This window comes from Leptidea sinapis, chromosome 7, assembly GCF_905404315.1.
Source record: "Leptidea sinapis chromosome 7, ilLepSina1.1, whole genome shotgun sequence".
In the NCBI taxonomy this organism is placed as follows: domain Eukaryota; kingdom Metazoa; phylum Arthropoda; class Insecta; order Lepidoptera; family Pieridae; genus Leptidea; species Leptidea sinapis.
The window spans coordinates 16,003,457-16,023,305 of NC_066271.1; the positions used below are offsets into that span (position 1 = coordinate 16,003,457).

At 34.5% G+C, this 19,849-nt stretch overlaps 1 protein-coding gene across 2 annotated transcripts in view; it reads left to right on the plus strand.

Annotated features, from left to right (window-relative positions):
* Positions 1-12,304: 12,304 nt before the first annotated feature.
* The window catches only part of LOC126965298 (katanin p60 ATPase-containing subunit A-like 2), a 32,114-nt gene continuing 24,569 nt past the window's right edge, over positions 12,305-19,849 (plus strand). For both annotated transcript variants that reach the window (XM_050808826.1, XM_050808827.1), the window contains exons 1-2: positions 12,305-12,429; positions 13,452-13,616. In XM_050808826.1, the coding sequence (XP_050664783.1) occupies positions 12,382-12,429; positions 13,452-13,616 (213 nt within the window). In that variant the 5' untranslated portion in view covers positions 12,305-12,381. The remainder of the gene's footprint in view (positions 12,430-13,451; positions 13,617-19,849) is intronic.

The following is a 19,849-nucleotide window of genomic DNA, read 5'->3' on the forward strand; positions in this document are numbered from 1 at the left end:
CCATACCCTTTATAATGAAGTGCCGCTCTGGATTCTTGAAAAACCCATAAATTCTAAGCGGCACTACAATTGCGCTCGTCACCTACAGACATAAGATTTTAAGTCTCATTTGCCCCGTAATTTCACTAGTCCTTCCGACCGAAACACAGCAGAGGAGAAGAAGAAAGGAGAAATTGGCGCCTTTGTGGTAGGTACCCATAATCTAGCCGGCATCCTGTGGAAAAGAGCCTCCCACTGGTTTTGGTATTCACATATCCTGAATATTCGATTATTGAATATATAAACAACTTCACATGTAAAATGAGGAATAAATTTGGAAAGAAACAGTTTTTGAATAATAAAACAAAATTAAGATAATAATTACTGTAAATACTATTTTTAAGAATACAGAAATGCAATATACAACTGGTTCGTAAAAAAAACTCACCAACCAGAACTCGTACGAAAGGTTTTAATAAGAATAATCGTAGGTACTATTTAATTTTGAAGTAAATATAAATGCCGATATCAGATTTAAGTCAATATTTGTTTCACTGACAGTTAACTTTAAGTTTTACCAATCCTGTTAACACTTAACAAAACAAAATCTCTGAATACTTACATAAATCCGAATCACTTACACTACTAAACTAATCATTTAACACCTTGTTAAATCAGGCTTTGCATTTAAACCGTATATTGTGATAGTTTTATTTGAACTTACCAGCGATCGTAACGAGTAATACAAGAAGAAATATTGTACGTGACATGGCTGCTTCATGGAAGCTCGACACTTACTGAATTTCACTTCAGTGAGTGTTGCCAGATGTTGATAACAATTTTCCTATAAATTGAAGTTAATAAATAAATTCTTGCACCTGTTTTAATTCTATAATAATATTTATTACTTCGTCCATAATTAAATAGATGCTCTCGTGTTAGTTACTAATAGGTATGATTGGTGTTTGACAAAAAGATATAGTTAGGTAACTTCGTTATTGAATTTTATTTTTAGCTTTTTATAACTTTGTTTCATTTTATTCAGAATTGGACGCGGTTAATAATTTCGGATTATCCTATAACACCTATCCTAGAACAGTGAATTAGAATAAATAATAAACTAGATATGACTACAAACCGATTACAATTTTTTTTTTGGACAGTTACATTCCACTTTAATTCAATTTACAGCTACATTTACATCTTTTTAGCACTGCCGAAACAAATATAGTTAAATATGGTCCCCAGAATGGATGTTGGGAAGTTCGTTCAATGCCCCAATGTACGAAGTGGATATAATCAGTGATAGCAGCGCGTTGGTGCGCAATACAATATAATACTTTTACATAACCAAGTTCAGCTATTGTATACCAATAAACAAATCAGCCGTTCAAAAAACCAAAGCCTCCCAGTGGTATGGGTACATTACTCCGTAGTAATATCATTTTAAGTTAAAGGAGTTTTGTATAAAACACTGAACATTTTAGACGGCTAACTACAACATTAATTTATTTAAATAAATTATTTTTAAAGGATTGATGATGATGATGTCCTCCCAGACGTATCCGTCGACGGCGACACCCTTAGCTCATCTTCGCCTGGGCTCTTGCATGAGCGCGAGCATGACCCGCAAAACCAAATTTTGTTTTGAAGGTCCTATTGCAAGAAGCGCAGTAAAGAGACCCACGTTAATTGCGAGTATAGTTGTAGGAGGGCTTGGGTCGAGTTTTTCGGATCAGGCGTTTGGCGTCAAGGTCTTCAAGACGGGAACGCTCAAAGTTTTCTATACCCGTGTTGACAGCAGTTCGCCACTCCGACCTCTGCGTTGCAAGCTCCTCCCATGACTCACTAGACATGCCAATAGCAGTCAAGTGGCGTTTTAAGACATCCCTGTAACGCAGTAACTGTCCTCCAGGCTTTCGCTTACCTGAGCTAAGCTTAGAGTAAAATACCTTTTTTGGTAATCTGGAAGACTCCATGCGTACAAGGTGTCCACACCAGCGTAGTTGGCCTTTCATTAGCATACACTCCATTCCAGCAAGCTTAGCTCGACGTAGAACCTCCGAGTTTGGCACACGATCCTGCCATCTCACCCCAAGAATCGCCCGAAGACACTTCATGTAGAAGGTTTAAAATGCGTGTAACTTTATTAAAAAGTACACTATTTTTATACCATACGCCTTTTGAGGTCAGAGCAGCGCTTCATCAAAATAACGCAAATGATATTTGTATTAAGGGCTTTAACCACCTTCCAAAAAATTGCATTATTCCTTGCCTTCCAATAATGCACAAAAAAATTTAAATTATGGCTAAAAGATAAATGCTTCTATAGTCTAAACGTATTCTTTAGCCAAAAATACTAAAATTTAAAAGTTATTATTTGAGAGTGGTACCTCTTTTTATGGAAAAGGAGGACAAACGAGCGTACAGGTCACCTGGTGTGAAGTGGTCACCGCCGCCCACATTCTCTTGCAACACTAGAGGAATCACAGGAGCATGTTTATTATTGAATTGTAGCTATGTAATGTGTTTAAATATAATAATTATTGTAATATTGACCATCAAATATTTCTATGAGCGGAGCGACCGCCCTATTAAATAATAAGTTTAATTGTACAATATTACTTTGTTACTTTGTAAATGTTACTTTAATTGTAAAACATATTTTGATGAAAATAAAAGCTCGCTGAGTTTGTTGCGCCCATTCTTCTCAGGCCTCAGGCATTCATTTTGGAATGGGTGGTAGTTTTTTGACTTTCAATAAGTGATGTCACATCCTATTTTGAATAAAAATATTTGAATTTGAATATGCTGATTTATTGGCTAATTGTGCTATGCATCTACCAATATTACCACGTCTCATACAAATAAATAAATTCCAATTTCAATTTTAATATATGTATATCAAAGGATTTTAATTAAATTAATGGGATATTTAATTATTTATACTAGTTTTTCCATCGTCAGACCGCTCTTGTCCATTTCCTCTCTTACTCCAATAAAACAAAACAAACATATCTACTTTTATGTATCAAACGAGGGAACATTGTGTTTTTCCCTCAACTCTGGGAGGATCCAAGCGTTGGCAACACCGCCTGAAAGCCTCCCCGCGTCCCCGAATGCGGCACTGCGCTCATAAAAGGGGCATATTATCACAGGGGCATATCTTGTGTTTGTGCGTTTCACGCGGATTGCTTTTGTTTGGGAAATTTCAGGCTCCGACATTACGAAACTTTAGTAATTGCAATATTAATAAAATATTTAGTGGTCTGAGTAGTTCAGTAGCACTGCAGTACTGAGTGTGGAATGAGTCAATATTTTGCTGTTTATGCTTATTACACGAGTCCTGCATTGCGGGTGAACGTGTTTTAGCATAAAAATTATATTCTGAGTGCTTGGCTAATGTTGCTCTTAGCATTCCAACTATATTTTGTACTTATCATTATAACATATGGAATACATTTTCTTAATTGGTACTAAATAAATGTTTAATATTTTTGGCAAACACGTACGTTGTGTCTGTTTATCAATCAATGATTTTATTAACAGACACAAAGAACACTTACAGAAGAAACAAATTACAAACGAAGTGTTTAAAAATTATTGTGTTTCGGTCTGAAGGGCACCGTAGCTAGTGAAATTACTGGGCAAATGAGACTTAACAACCTATGTCTCAAAGTGACAAGCGCAGTTGTGGTGCTGCTCAGAATTTTTGGGTATTTCCAGAATCCTGAGCGGCACTGCATTGTAATGGGCAGCGCGCATCAATAAACATCACCTGAACGTCCTGCTCGTCTCGTTCCTTATTGTCATAAAAAAAACACTGACGGATATCTATCTTGAGGATATAATATTAAAGAAATCAGTTTTGTTTCAAAAATATTATGCGCGTTGAGCCCGACTCGAACTTTAAACTGTTCGATTCTTTTATTGCACGAAAGCTCACGCAACTTTGTGAGTGATAAAAAAACAGAAATGGTTTGTATTTTTGTAATGAATTAGACACTTCTTAACCCATTTTTGAAAATCTTTCAGCTTTAGAATTCTATATTATCACTGAGTTTAAGAGTCATGTATTTTAATTGTTAAAAGGGCCTCAGGTAAATTGCAGTAATGTTCAAAAAGTTTAACAAAAAAACAACCGACGTCAAAAAAAGTGTTCCAAAACAATAGATGTAATATGCACTACATAGTTATAAAACTTATTACTTACTTGATTTTGATTGTGATTTTTTTACTTGTATGGCGGTCTATATTAAGATGATAACATTGAATTGTTGATAGAATAGTTAATATAGCTATCTGTGATTCGAATTGTGATTTATTAATAAATATTCTTTATATTATGATTATACAATCTTATAAATCCTTAAAATCCTAACTTTAATCTACCGCTTTCTCCACCTTCATCTTGATGCATGGACTTCGGAATCAAGATAATTTTACTATGTATTTGGTCCGTTTATGATATTTTTGTGCCAAGTTTTATCGTTATACTTTCGAGACAACCTAAGACAGCTGTGCCGCAATTTGCAAGAACATAATATCCTGTAATAGGTTTATGAACACCTTTCATGCCATCGTTTGGTCTCGGGTAAACTATTGCTCTTATATATATCTAGAATATTGTTGTAATTCACATTTTTTTTCTGGCTGTACAAAAGTAACATTTTAAAAAGTGGGACGAAACAGGAATAAAAATCAACGTGGGACGAAACAGGAATGTGGGACAAAAACCCGGGCCGAAACAGGAACAAATCTTATAAAATAATTGCGTATTTTTATACACACTAATTATCGTCGGTTGGCAGGATATTGAGTTATTCTTCCATTTGTCGCTTACCCACTTATTGCATAATAGACTTTAATGGTTTTCTTATGGATGCCATAGTCAGATCTGGGCCAAATTGTAATGGCCACACAGGAAGCATCAGGCTTCAAATAAAAAAGAATTATCAAAATCGGTTCACCCAGTCGAAAGATCTGAAACAAAAATGAGAAAACATACCGACAACTTGAGAATCTCCTCCTTTTTTGAAGTCGGTGAAAAATAGGTAAACATCAAAGGCAGAGTTGGCTTGCAACATCTTGTTGTTTTAAAATAATCAGACGTCATGGGGATGACTGATCGTACGTTGTGATCGTTTTTCTTGGGAGCAAAGCCTTATAGAAGCGAAAACTTCATCATCGAAAAATCTGCCTTTTTTTGTTATTAAAAAGTTGAAGTTATGTATTTTCTTTTAAATTATTTCATATGTTCATCAAATGCTCGCATAATATCTTCCTTTATTATTTTACAATCAGTGTAATTGTGGCATTTACTTGTACTCCTAACTCCTTTAAAGTTTATTTATGATTTTATTTTTTACACCAATTTTATTAACGTACTCAAGCAAGTCTCAACGAATAATACCTATATTTTTTTGTATAACTGTATTTATTCATTAATATTAAGGTAAATGCTAAACTTGTGAATTTTTATTTAAAAGAGTGCCAATGAATTTCTTACCTTTTCTTGTCACTAAAGCTCATCTTTTCCGAATGTAAATGGTACAACGTTAGTATTTTGATGTGTGAAATTTTTGATAGGTAGGTAATTAATTGATTGTAAATTGAAATGATAATTTCGAGCACTTGCGATTGAATAATTAATAATAATGAATCATTATTATTAATATAGCGATGTAGAATAATCCAGTATTTACAAGTGTGTAAGTCAGTCGCGAAATGTTTGTTTCGATTCCAGTGTGTCATTCTCTTCAAACGGTACCTACAAATGGAATCAGCCCTGGCTCAATGCGACAAATCTGTTTTAGGTTACTTTTGACGTTAGTTACCTACCGCTAGGATGTATATAGGTATATAAGAGTTTAATAATACCAAATGATTGTATAGATTTTAGTCTACGACTTAATGCGACATCGGAATGCTTTTGTAATCCCTGGCGTCACTTGGGAATATGACCGGCGGAGATCACTTGTTGCTAAAATGGTCAAATTGTAAGTAAAGGCATTTTAGTGAGTATCAATAATTAATGTAGATAAACATTATTTATCTTTTGTTATTTGGTAGAGTTCTCGTGACAGGCATCGTCATGCTCGCTTAAGGCGACACTAAATGCCAGCGACCTTGAGCGATATGAGTTCACGGCTGCCGGCCCGCCATCTATGTAACAAAGACAATATTTTCAAAATTCTTGGGTGGAAAACAGTTTATATGCTTACAATCCTCGTTATTCACTACTAATCTGAATAAATAAACCTACACAAATAAGTACAAGCTATAAGAATAACTTTTCCGAGAGAAGTACCAAAAAAATGCGTCACGCCATCCCAAAAAATTTGTTTAACTTCAAAGAAAATAAAAGGCTCAGCAGTGGTAACTATAACCAACAGCAAGCATTAGCAACCTACAAATAAGACTTATGGATATGTGTAACAGGATTAAGTAGTGTTCATAGCTCAAAATGCTATACTTTCACTACAAAACTTGTCTAAAAACACCATGTTTGGGTGTTTTCTGCTTACTCTTCGCCTTAATGCGACAGCGGTATGCTTTTGTAATCCCTGGCGGCACTTGGGAATATGACCGGCGGAGATCACTTGTTGCTAAAATGGTCAAATTGTAAGTAAAGGCATTTTAGTATCGCTAATTAATGTAGATAAACATTATTTATCTTTTGTTATTTGGTAGAGTTCTCGTGACAGGCATCGTCATGCTCGCTTAATGATAATGCTTGTAGCGGCAACGTGGGGCGGGTCGTTCCGTTTCCCTAAAATAGGGATATGGCTGGTCCATGCGTCATGCTCGTGAACGGGCGCTGCTTGTGGTGGCTGTATGATCCTCTCACCGGGAAATCTGCTCCATGTTTTTCTTTCTTTATTTTTTTTAAATAAAAGTAAATTCAAATTCAAATATTTTTATTCAAAATAGGATGTGAAATCACTTATTGAAAGTCAAAAACTACTACCCATTCCAAAATGAATGCCTCAGGCCTGAGAAGAATGGGCGCAACAAACTCAGCGGGCTTTTTTTCTATCAAAAATATGTTTTGCAATTAAAGTAACATTTACAAAGTAACATTGTACTATTAAACTTATTATTTAATAGCCTGAGGGCGGTCGCTCCATTCCCAATCTGTGGTATCATCAAGGAAGTCATTTATATATAATATTTTTATAATAGCCAATGACGTTCTATATATATAATAAAATGCTCGCATAATTCCTTAAATTTATTGTTATTGAAATGATTTGTAAATTTAATTAAAATAAGAATCTGTAATACCATTCTGTTGTAGAAAAGAACAACCATAGAGTTTCTTGCTCATTCTTCTCTAAGGAAATCTGCCTTCCGTAAAAGTGTATTTTTTAAATGTGTAACACTCGCGTTAATCAAAGAAAATACTAGTATTTATATTATAAACTAGCTGACCCGACAGACGTTGTTCTGTATATAATAAATAAAATAATATAAATTTGTCAATAATATATCATAACATCAAAAATTACTTCGTAAAATATGCACCCTGCTGTCGTAATGAAATTGTTTCACAGCAGAACTGTCAAACCGTGCGTCAATAAATTCTCTCATAGAAATTATGTATGGACACATCAAAGGAAAAACAAATTTGTTGTTTTTATTTAATTTAGCAGCATTTTCCTATTTATTCAACTTTTAAACCTTCTCTGGACTTCCACAAATAATTCAAGACCAAAATTTGCGAAATCGGTCCAGCCGTTCTCATGTTTTAGCGAGACTAACGAACAGCAATTCATTTATATATATATGGATTGCATACCTCGTAATTAGATCCCAAGTCATGTATGGCACAGAGTGTGAGCTGTTTATAAGTTAATGACGAGTTGGACGCGGAACTGAAGAGGTCGCAACACTCCGCGAGAGGTCAGAGCTCTCAACTTAGCTGAGCGTCCGCCTCGTGATGGAACTTTGAACTTTGTAATGATTCTCTTACTTTATTTTCATGGAGAACTCATTATTTTCTTTGAGTAAAAATGACAAAAGGAAATACCAAATCATAGACATTTTGTTTTTTTTGGTTCTGTTTGTCCATCTGGGCAGGCAAAGGGGTCAAAAGCCCATACAGCCAAGTCTTTAATTTTTACAAATCATAGACAAGCTTAAGTATGTAAACATGACGTTACTACAGTAGACACATGTCTGCTTTGATGTTACCTCCTTCGAGTGTCCTCCTCCAATTGCGTTTTTTTTTATATTAGGGGGGGAGGAATTTGGCATTCTGGCGTAACAACCCGAATAGCTCATCTGAGCACTCCCCGTGATAAATGCGGTAGAAAATTGCAGAGAGAACCCACATCTCTGCGCAACCCCAAAGAATAAAAACAACCGGAGATGACGAGATGCGCCTCTTACTCATAGTATCTTTCTCCTCGCCTGTCAAGAACTTATGCTAGCCAGAACCGCCTGTCAATTTACCAACTGAAATACAATGCCCGATTACTGGGCAGATGAGACTTAATATCTTGTGTCTCAAGATGACGAGCGCAACTGTATTGCCGCGTATCAATTACCATCAGGTGAACGTCCTACTCGTCTCCTCCCTTATTATCATAAAGCAAAACAAACTTACTTTAAATCGCTCAGAGAAACGCGTCTATAAATTTCAACTTTACAGAATAAAGTTTATTTTAATTTATAACTAATACACCTTTAGGTTCACCTGTCAGGTAGTTGTGCTTATCGAAAACGCCTGTCAATTTTGTTCCTAAGTCTATAACAATTAAAAAAAAAATAGTATAAAAATTTCAAGCTTTTTTTTTCAAACGTTTCCTACATTTACAAAGATGGGTTGATGACTTGGAGGCGTGCGAGGTGATGTTTATTGTACTTAGCAAGCTATGACTCATCACCAGTGGGAAGCTCCTTTGCGCAGGAATCCGGCTAGATTATGGGTACCACAACGGCGCCTATTTCTGCTGTGAAGCAGTAATGTGTAAACATTAGTGTGTTTAGGTCTGAAGGGCTAGTGAAATTACTGGGCAAATGAGACTTAACATCTTATGTCTCAAGGTGACTAGCAATTGAAGTGCCGCTCAGAAGTTTTGGGTTTTTCAAGAATCCTGAGCGGCACTGCATTGTAATGGGTGAGGTGTATTAAATACCATCAGCTGAACGCCCTGCTCGTCTCGGCCCTTATTTTCATAAAAAAAAAACCATAAGAATTTCTAGCCTTACAGACATATCGTTACTCGGAGGGTCCACTATCTCTCCTACTATTACAAGTGCAGTAAGCGGGCGCTCGCGTCATTTCTACACCAGTTTGCGTGCGAGCAAAATTACAAGATGAGCGATAGTAACGAGAGGACCTGGTTAATATTTCTATATTGTGTGCAGAAGCAGAACCAATTATGGAAAGTAAAAAAAACAAGATGTCAAACTCAAATTAACTTTATTCAATTAGGCTTAAGCTAACCTCTTTTGAAACGTTACTTTAGATATTTCTCCTTAGTAACTAAATCTACCATAATGTTCGGAAGAAGTAGAGCCCGTGAGAAGAACATACAAGAAAGTCAACGGCCACTCTTTTCAATCAATAGAGTATTTTAAAATCGCTGTAATGTACAAAATAAATTAGTTTGTAAGGGTATGCATGTAATATACCTATGTATAAAATAAAATTAATAATTAATTAAATTTAACTAGTAAATTTAATAGTCAAATTATTTTTCTTTATTTATTACAATTTAATTAATTTATTAGACAAAATTCTCTAAACGTAACAATTAACAGTATGCCTACTGAAGCGACGCCTGACGACGAGCTTCGCGTCGGAGATCTTCAATCATAACATAAATGGCTTCATTTTTGTTATGAGTGAAGGTATGATCTACAAGCATGTGAAATTACTTTGGTTGATAGTGCCAATATCGTAGGTCCAGTCGACATGGAATGTTTCAACGGAAATCTAATCTCGATTTACGCAAATAGCAGCTGTTGTCCTAATTGGCTGTTGTTCGTACGATCATTCGATCGTCATTTTAATGTATATAACGTAATAAACATTATAGCTTTCGTTGCTCACAATAAAGTTTCCACTTATGCTACTAAAATATTATGAAATGTAATATTATTAGTGTTTTTTATGACAAAAAGGGACAAGACGAGCAGAACGTTCAGCTGATGGTAATTGATACACCCTGCCCATTACAATGCAGTGCCACTCAGGATTCTTGAAACATCCTAACATTCTGAGTGGCTCTACCATTTCGCTCCTCTCCTTGAGACATAAGGTGTTAAATCTCGTTTGCCCAGTAATTTTACTAGCTATGGCTCCCTTCAGGCCAAAACCAATATTGTTTACACGTTACTACGTCACGGCAGAAATAGGCGCCGTTGTGGCACCCATGATCTGGCCGGCATTTAACATACACATACAGACAACAAATTTTAACATTAGAAATAAGCCACAAATTAATGCAAGATAAAAGCATGTTACTACGAACAAATGCCAATTAGGACGTTGTCGTTTGAAATAAACTTGTCAAAACGACATTGTAAGCCACAAAACTGTAGAAAAGCTCTTCTCAGTTACAAAGCTCTTAAGGCCTCGACCAGACATGTGAAAACAAGCGAAGGTATTGGACATTTATTATAATATGAGTCTTTATATTTTATACTTACGTGGATACATATAAGGTTTATTTTTCCATGCTCGGACACTTCTGTCGGGGTTACCCCTCACCACAAATACACTCGTGTTAACTCATGCAAAATAGCAGAAGTAATATTATTCTTGGTCAACCAAGAATAATATTACTCAATGCCATATTATAAATAATTATAAAATTCATATTAATGGTAGTGTCCTTATTAAATGGGTTTTTTAATAATATGTTTACTTTTTTTTAAACTATGTATGTTTTGTAAACGGCTGAAGATGTAAAATATTGATTGAAAGGAGTGGTCTTGCTGCTACTTCTCATTAAAAGGGTGGTTAATGGTTAAATAAATAACTGTGATATTGACATCAAAGGTGTTATTTGTAGGCCGAAGTGAATAAATTATTTTTTAATTTCAAAAATTTCTTTTCCAGTATGTACATTCTCAATGTATAAAAAAATTAATTCCGAGCGGGCATCGAGGTATCGTTCAAACTTAAATAAAGGTAAAGTGCGGATTGTACCAATCGTCTTAAGTTCGGTAAGTTAAAGCGTCAGTGGCGTTAGTTTGAACCGTTTCGTCTACCAGCACAAAGCCCCGGTTCTTTTTTTTATGGCAAGATGTTCAACTGATGGTAATTGGTATGCCCCACCTATTACTATGTAGTGCCGCTCAGGATTCTTGAAAAACCCAAAACTCGGCGGTACTTCAATTGCCGTCCTTACCTTGAGACATAAGATGTTAAGTCTCATTTGCCCAGTAATTTCACTAGCTACGGCTCCCTTCAGACTCAATACAGTAATGTTAGATATAGGCGCCGTTGTGGCTATTAACAAAATGTTTTATTTTTATTCACAGTATTGTACATTTCTTTCGCAGCCATTTTTATTATAACGTCAAAATTAGTTCTCTGGACGCTCGCGAGTGGCGCTTCATTAGGCACATAAAATTGCTGTCTAACATGTCCAGTGGTATTTATACAGGTCAGTGGATATTACTATGGATACGTACAACCATTAATATCGTAACTGTATCCAAAGAGGATGTAAATACTACGTAAAAATTGAAATTTGGTTTAGTATGAAACGTGCAGTCATTTGACATAAGTTTTTAATAGTAGTAATTATAGTAATGTGATTGGCGATGAAGTATAATCCGGATAAGTTTGAAAGCGAACAGTTGCTTAAAACGTAGTGGATTTCGGCTATCTCCGTTATATTTTAACAAGTATATCAATCATATATATTATGAAAAGTCATGTCAATTACTGCAGGTTTCATACAATCGAGTGAATCGCTTATATTTTAGAGAGTTGCGCTAGGCTAACTTTATCAACATTGTTTTGCAAGGTATTGAGCATAGAAAAAAGTCGATAGCGAAGCAGGTTCAATCGAAAAGCAAATCATATTCTCAAAAACGCATCAAGTTGATCTAGGGAATAATACTTTAACGGACAAATTATTATTTCTTTAAAAATCTGTATAAAGAAACAATCAAACAAAAATAATAATGGAAAGTGTTCAACATTAGAATAGTAACATCATGAAAATAGCATAGGCCTTGTTTTATGGGTAACTTCCTTATATCGACATTTATTGACACATCACTAAATTGTAACACTAAATTGTAATATTGACAAACGTAACCATGGATACATAACAACCCCGTCAGTTACCACCCCGGGATTTGTTCTCGAGGTATTTTCGTAATAATATATTTTGTTTATTGAATTTAATTTATTTAGTGTGAAAGCTGATAGCCATGTCAGGAATAAGCCGACCCTTGAGCCAAATGCGGAAACTGGAAACGGTATGAGACTTTCAGTATAAGTAATTAGATCTATATATAATATGATATAGTTAAAATTTATTAGATGTATATTCAGCTTATAGCTCTATACAATGTGTCCCGGCATGTTGTAATAAAACTTAAGGAGCAGTATTAACTATTTCATCGACGAAATTACCCCATATAGGAGGTGAATTCCAAAAGTTTTCGCATAATTTATAAAATAAAGCGCCCAGATGTACTCAAATAATGTAAAAAATAAACATTCTCCCTTCAGTAATCATAAAAAACGTTTTGCCTTTAAAATAAGACCAACATTGATCTCCTAAAGGACGTAGAACTTAAATCGCCGTTGTTTTACAAATTAAGGTGAATTTTGCAAAGATAAAAATAAAAGTAGCTGCAGACTTTTTTTTATGAAAATAAGGGACGAGACGAGTAGGACGTTCAGCTGATGGTAAATTATACGCCCTGCCCATTACAATGCAGTCCCACTCAGGATTCTTGAAAGACCTAAAAATTCTGAGTGGCACTATTCGATCGTCATCTTGAGAATAAGAAATTAAGTCTCATTTGCCGAGTAATTTCACTAGCTTAGGCGTCCTTTAGACCGAAACACATTAATGTTTACACATTACTGCTTCATGGCAGGAATAGGCGTCGTTGTGGTACCCAATACCCCATATGGGATATTTTCGTAGTAGTAGGTAGGAGGTACTTACTACTCCTAAAGTTTTATAACTACATGCCGGGACACATTGTTTATATTATTACTAAGTACTTTTTCATATATCCCGGTTGTCCGGTGTATGGGAATGTACGTTAGCTATACCGTACCGGGATAACCAGGTTTTTTAAAAGCTATGGGAGGTGTAACCGGACAGTCTGAACCTTAGATCCGCGATGTATAAAAAGCACTGAGGTAAGGAGACTAAATGAGTCTAAAATCATCAGTAAAATTTTAATACTATTTGTGTGAACTTATATGAGCTAAAATGAATTCGGTTTTTAAGTAAGTTTTGAGCGGTTGTTTTGTTCAACAGAAAGAAGCTTTGTTCCGAGCAAGAAAACGCATACTGAAGTATCTCGTTCTTGGGTTTTTAAAGCAGGAGGGACTCCTACATACCGCTGAGAGCCTGGTAGCCGAGGCGGCAATCACTGATGAATACGAGCTCTGCGATAACATTGATTTAGATATCATTCTACAGGTAGGCAACATCTATCTACTTAATAAATAGGTCTAAGGAGTTGCTGTAACCACGCATTTGAAATTATTTCAATTGAGTGGAATATTGATTGTGTACATTGACTTCTCCATTTTTTGAAGAAAAACTTATTTAGGCGCAACTTACGAGGTAACTGGACTGCAATGCAACGGAACCGGAAGTCCGTTACGACAAGATGGCCGGTTTTTGGTCTCGTCGTCCATTATCAGGACAGGCTAATGTTTCGAGCCCATACAGCCATATTCGTTAATATTCAATAACAACGTCATATTGATATGTGGTAATTAATATAAATTATTAACCTTCAATTTCTTAAATTCAATTAATTTACTTAATGAGTGAAAATTGCAAAACGTGCAAGTGGTATTAATGAATTATAAATAGAATATAAAATTAAAATAATAATCAGTTAAATGAAATGGCGGAATCCCAGGAACATCTCTTTCATCAATAAATAAGAATAAAAGAGAAAAATCAAGAACCTGATAATGACTTGACCTGTAAGACGTGTAAGTGTTAAGAAAGCTTGTGAACATGTGACTAAAGGAGACTGGGAAAAGGTTGTGAATAGAACTGTTAAATTAATAAGGGAAGATTATGAAAGAGATGTGAAAATAGATAATATTTTAGAAAACGAACTTATAATTAATGTAGGTGATGATAGCAGTGACGACAGTGAAAATTGCAGTATGGACGAATCTGATTAAATCTGGCCTTTTGTTACACCTTTTTTGTTCTTTTTTGTATTCATATGTTTCTTATGTGCATATGTATATTCATTTTCATTCCAATAATCTTCATAGTTTTATTAAACCTTTTTAATCAGGTAGTACTTGCAACAAAAACTAATAGATTTGATAATAATTTTTTCGAGAATAAATTGACATTTCACATCACTATTATAATATGTCAAAACGGCCATCATAGCGTGCTGCTAGTATAATGTATTTAATTATAATGTACTAGCTGACCCAGCAAACGTTGTATTGCCATATAAAGTAATAAGAAAGAATCAATAATTAAATAAAAGTTTGCTTTTTACCTTTTGAGAGAGTTAGAACGATACAAAGATTCTAATAAGTTATTAATTTTAAACTATTCTTCTAATTTGATTTCTGAACGACAGGGGACACATCAAAGGAAAAACAAAGTTGTTGTTTTTTTTTATTTCGAGCATTTTCATATTTATTCACCTTTTAAACCTTCTCTGGACCTCCACAAATAATTCAAGACTAACGAACAGCAATTTATTTTTATATATATATATACTAGTTGACCCGACAGACGTTGTTCTGTATATAATAAATAAAATAATGTTTTTATTAATTTATCAATAATATATCATAACATCAAAAATTACTTCGTAAAATATGCACCCTGCTGTCGTAATGAAATTGTTTCACAGCAGAACTGTCAAACCGTGCGTTAATAAATTCTCTCATAGAAATTATGTATGGACACATCAAAGGAGAAACAAATTTGTTGTTTTTATTTAATTTAGCAGCATTTTCCTATTTATTAATTCCTCCACAATTAATTCAAGACCAAAATTAGCTAAATCGGTCCAGCCGTTCTCGAGTTTTAGCGAGACTAACGAACAGCAATTAATTTATATATATATAGATTATTATTCCTAACGTTAATTAATATAGAGTGTTACTCCAATCGTGCCTAAAGATTACACGCACTCACATTTTTTTTATTATTTTTATCAGCATAACACGCTTACTTCCAAAGTTTAAACTATTTCGTTCAGTTTTAACATTATTCGGGTCACAACCAGTTAAAGGGTACCCATTAAGAAAATAGGGCATAATAGATGAGAAAAATTATGATGTATCTCAAGTTCGTATTTCTAGAAATTTTTAAATGAATGATTTGATTGATTGTTGTACCGAAATTTGTTCATATGTTGACCACCGATTCGTGTAATCATGTTACTGTGAATCTTGAGCAGAATGTAAAGGTGAGAATAAATTTATATACCAAAACAGGTGGAGTTGTTGGTTACCTTAACAATGTAGTGAGTCAACTAACACTGTGGGCTAAACAAGTTACAATGTAGCCAAAAAAGGGCCTGTGATTCCTCTAGTGTTGCAAAAAAATATGAGCGGCGTTGATCGCTTACTTCAATGGATCAAAAAATACTGTGTCAAATATAGGTACAGTACAACATATCAAATCAAAATCAGTTTATTCACGTAGGTCACGGAAATTACACTTATGAAGGTCAAAAAAAAATCTTATTGAATCTACCGCTACTTCGTAAAGGGTTGAGCTAATGAGAAGAAGCAGCAAGAAACTCATTGCCACTCTTTTATATCAAGATTTACATTTAAGTACACCGATTTACAAATAATTTCAAATTACAATATAATATGTAAAATGTAAAATGATGCAACAGACACACTCAAACGTCAAATAGTCAATGTCTTACACGAGTAAGTCAAAAAAGTAAAAGTAAATTAATACAAAAGTTATTGAGTACAGTAGCTGCATCATCCACATACACCATAAATAAATAATAATTGACTAAAACACGTAAAATTTTTGGAGGGTAGTCGTTTAAACTATTTTTAACCTTTTACAAATGGTTATTTTGTAAATTCCTTTATTTAATAATCCGCAGAAAATACAATGTTTTAGGGAATAAATACATTTAACATTGTTTGTACTGTACTACTGGCATCGAAACTAAGCCGCCATGTTGATATTGAATACAGTATCTAGTAATAATATCAAGAGCTAATATCTCATATATATTGACATTACTTCTGCAAATAGAACGACTTAATAATTATTTATATGGAAGAATTAGGTTTAAGAATGGAAATGAGGTTATAACATGTAATGCGCACTTCATATTTTAAATATTTCTTAGCATTTGGCTGCAAAGATTTTTCTCATTGTTTTACAAAACTATAAAACAGCACAAGTTATGGTATTAGTAGTTATGGTAGGTCCTGCAAAACAAATCTGAAAGATAACTATAACCTGCAGTTAAGATTACTCAAAACAATTGCACCAAACCCTGTACTAAATAAAAATAAGAAAAATTATGATCAGCTCTTTGGACATTGTGGTGTCATAATTGTGTATGATAAAGCTAAATTTTTTATTTTAACCGAAATTAATAATCCCACCCTGTTAATCGAAAAAAATAGACCCTTTGGCTTACGACAACTTGATATAAATCACAAATACATTTTACCAAAAATTTATAATAAATATGGGAAGAGAACGGTCAATTACGTAATACAAGATTACATTAACGAACTGCCCAAAGAGCTGCAAGAAATGTACATAAATACCACGAAAATCAAAACTCGCTTTAAAAGATAATTCCTGCAAATAAGAATAGAATTTGGAAAGAAAGAATTGAATGGCTCTAGGTACCCAGATAAACCCGTGAGGTATTTCGTGGTACTTATTTTATAAAAAAAGCATGTATTTGTTCTGTATTGGCCAATAAACTAAAAAAAAAAGCTAAAATGTAACAAACATTTTACTCATAATTTGGTCACCCAAATTAAACCGCGAAAAGTCAGGGTTATGTATGAAATGTAAGATCATTTCTCTTTGTTTTTAATTACTCTGCTATTCAAGTCTGTTGAACCAGAAACAATGTCACGCGGACATCAAAAACAGACGTCATTTGTTCTGCCGTGTTTCCACAACGGGGCGCTGCGCGGACGGTTTTGTCTCGCCAGTAAAACTGCCGGAACGTATATCATCTGCACAAATCATATGAAGCTTATAATGAATGTAAAAAAAAAAATATTTTTTTTTATATTATGAAATATTATTGACAAATTCATAAAAAATAGTATTTTATTTATTATGTACAGAACATCGTCTGTCGGGTCAGCTAGCTTATAAAATATGTAATTATTTCAATAAAAAACAAAAATACAAATTGTCAATTCTCTTAGTTCAACTTCCGGTTGGTACGACGTAATAATAGCGGTCCCTTGCCCGTCGTTATAGCTGATTTCTATTGTATTTATTTTTGACGATAAATCTAATATATAAAATTCTCGTGTCATGGTGTTAAACTTTGAACTCCTCCGAAACGGTTTGACCGATTCTCATGAGATTTTGAGTGCATATTGGGTAGGTCTGAGAATCGGACAACATCTATTTTGATCCCCATAAATGTTAAGGGTGAAACGATTTTTTTTTTAATTTTTTTGACATTTTTTTTTAATTTGTTTGAATGTCAGTCATAATTCATTAGTCATTCACAGAGTCAGCATTAAAAAATACATACAACTTCTAATTTTCACCCATCTACGATCAACAGTTACTTTTGTATCGCTATTTTAATATCGGCAATACAACGTTTGCTGGGTCAGCTAGTTTAGATATAAAACCTGAGTATCAACAAATAAAATAGCTGGAGTAATATATTACCTTTTGAATCGCGCTATTAGCTGTGTTTTAATTGAATGGGTGGTAACGTAGGGCGTCCATTGGCATCGGTTGGTTTATGTCTCACACTAATTTCTGCACCAAAATGTAGGTCACGGAGCTCAGGTCGCGCGAGTTGAAACTACTCAGAGTGAATCTTTAATTACACAAAAATATATATCACTAGAATGTTTGAAGCCTATTTATAAATTTTGGTAGGTAAATTAGGTAATTAATACACCCTGCCCATTACGTTCCGGGCTCTTATGCGGCTCCCGCGATGCTGCAGCGGAATAGAAATCTGGCTGTGATTATAAGATACTCTGTTCCTAACTCTCAAGATTAAAGTTTATTAATGGATGCTCCTTATATAGCAATAATATTATCATTATAATTAAGCTAAACGTAATAGTAATTTATATTTATCGTAAAGAAATGTGTGGTGTGTTTACCCACGAGTTTTTTTCTAAATCAGATTATTGAGCGTCAGCGTTGAGAAGACTTGCCATTTTCAAAACATCTAATTGGAAATTAATATTTTATTACAAGCAGTAATGTAATAAAATAGTAGGCGACAAGTGTCGGATTTTTTTAAATGAAAATAAGGGACGTTCAGCTGATGGTAATGGATACGCCTGATGATTATGCTGAGTGGCACTGCATTGTAATGGGTAATTACAATGCAGTGCCACTCAGAATTCTTGAAAAACCCAAAAATTCTGAGCGGCACTACAATTGCACTCGTCACCTTGAGACAAAAGATGTTAAATCTCATTTGCACAGTAATTTTACTAGCTACGGCGCCCTTCAGACCGAAGCAGTAATGTTTACACATTACTGCTTAACGGCACAAATAGGCGCCGTACTGGTAAAATAATAATAAAATGTCAGTGGCGCAATAGGTTAAACCATTGACTCTCACCGGGGAGTCCCCAGTTCGATCCTCGCCTGCCACGTACCAAATTGTTTTCGAATTCACAATATGTAAGTTTATTCGACGCTCTTTATAAGGTCGGCATCGCTCTGGTGTTACAAAGAGTATGGGCCGCGGTGACCAGTTACCATCAGGAATCCCTTATGCTGGTTTGCCCGCCTCTTCCATAAAAAGATGCAGTTCTCATGTTTTTCAGTTCAATACGATAAGAGCACCATACTTTCTTAAAAGGCCGGCAGCGTACTAATTCATAAGGTTTCACTTATGCCGATTGCTGGTCACAATCAAAGTAGAACATATCTCAGTATCTAGCCTTAACTCGTGGTGACTCGCGAACATTCAAAATCTCTAGCCTGGTGTCAAGGTCGTCAAGACCGCATCGTCTTCATATGACGTGCGTAGATAGAGCCTGGTATGATCAGGTAAACATAGCCTCATATAGTGGTGGTACTACTGTGCTCGACAAGAGATAACCAAGAGAGAAAGAGAATTTTATGTTTATCTTATGATATTCAAATCAAATCAAAATCAGTTTATTCATGTAGGTCACGGAAAGGACACTTATGAATGGCAAAAAAATTTATTGTATTATTGAATCTACCGCTACTTCGTAAAGGGTTGAGCTAATGAGAAGAAGTAGCAAGAAACTCATTGCCACTCTTTTATATCAAGATTTACATTTAAGTACATCGATTTACAAATCATTTCAAATAACAATATAATATGTAAAATGATGCAACAGACTAAACTAGGAACCAACTGCATCTGATACTATGATGGCCAACGATGACCTAAAGTCAACTTGTTTAGATATCCTGGTTGTGGCGCATAGAGTAATCTGCGACAATCGAATGCCCACGCATTCGATAGT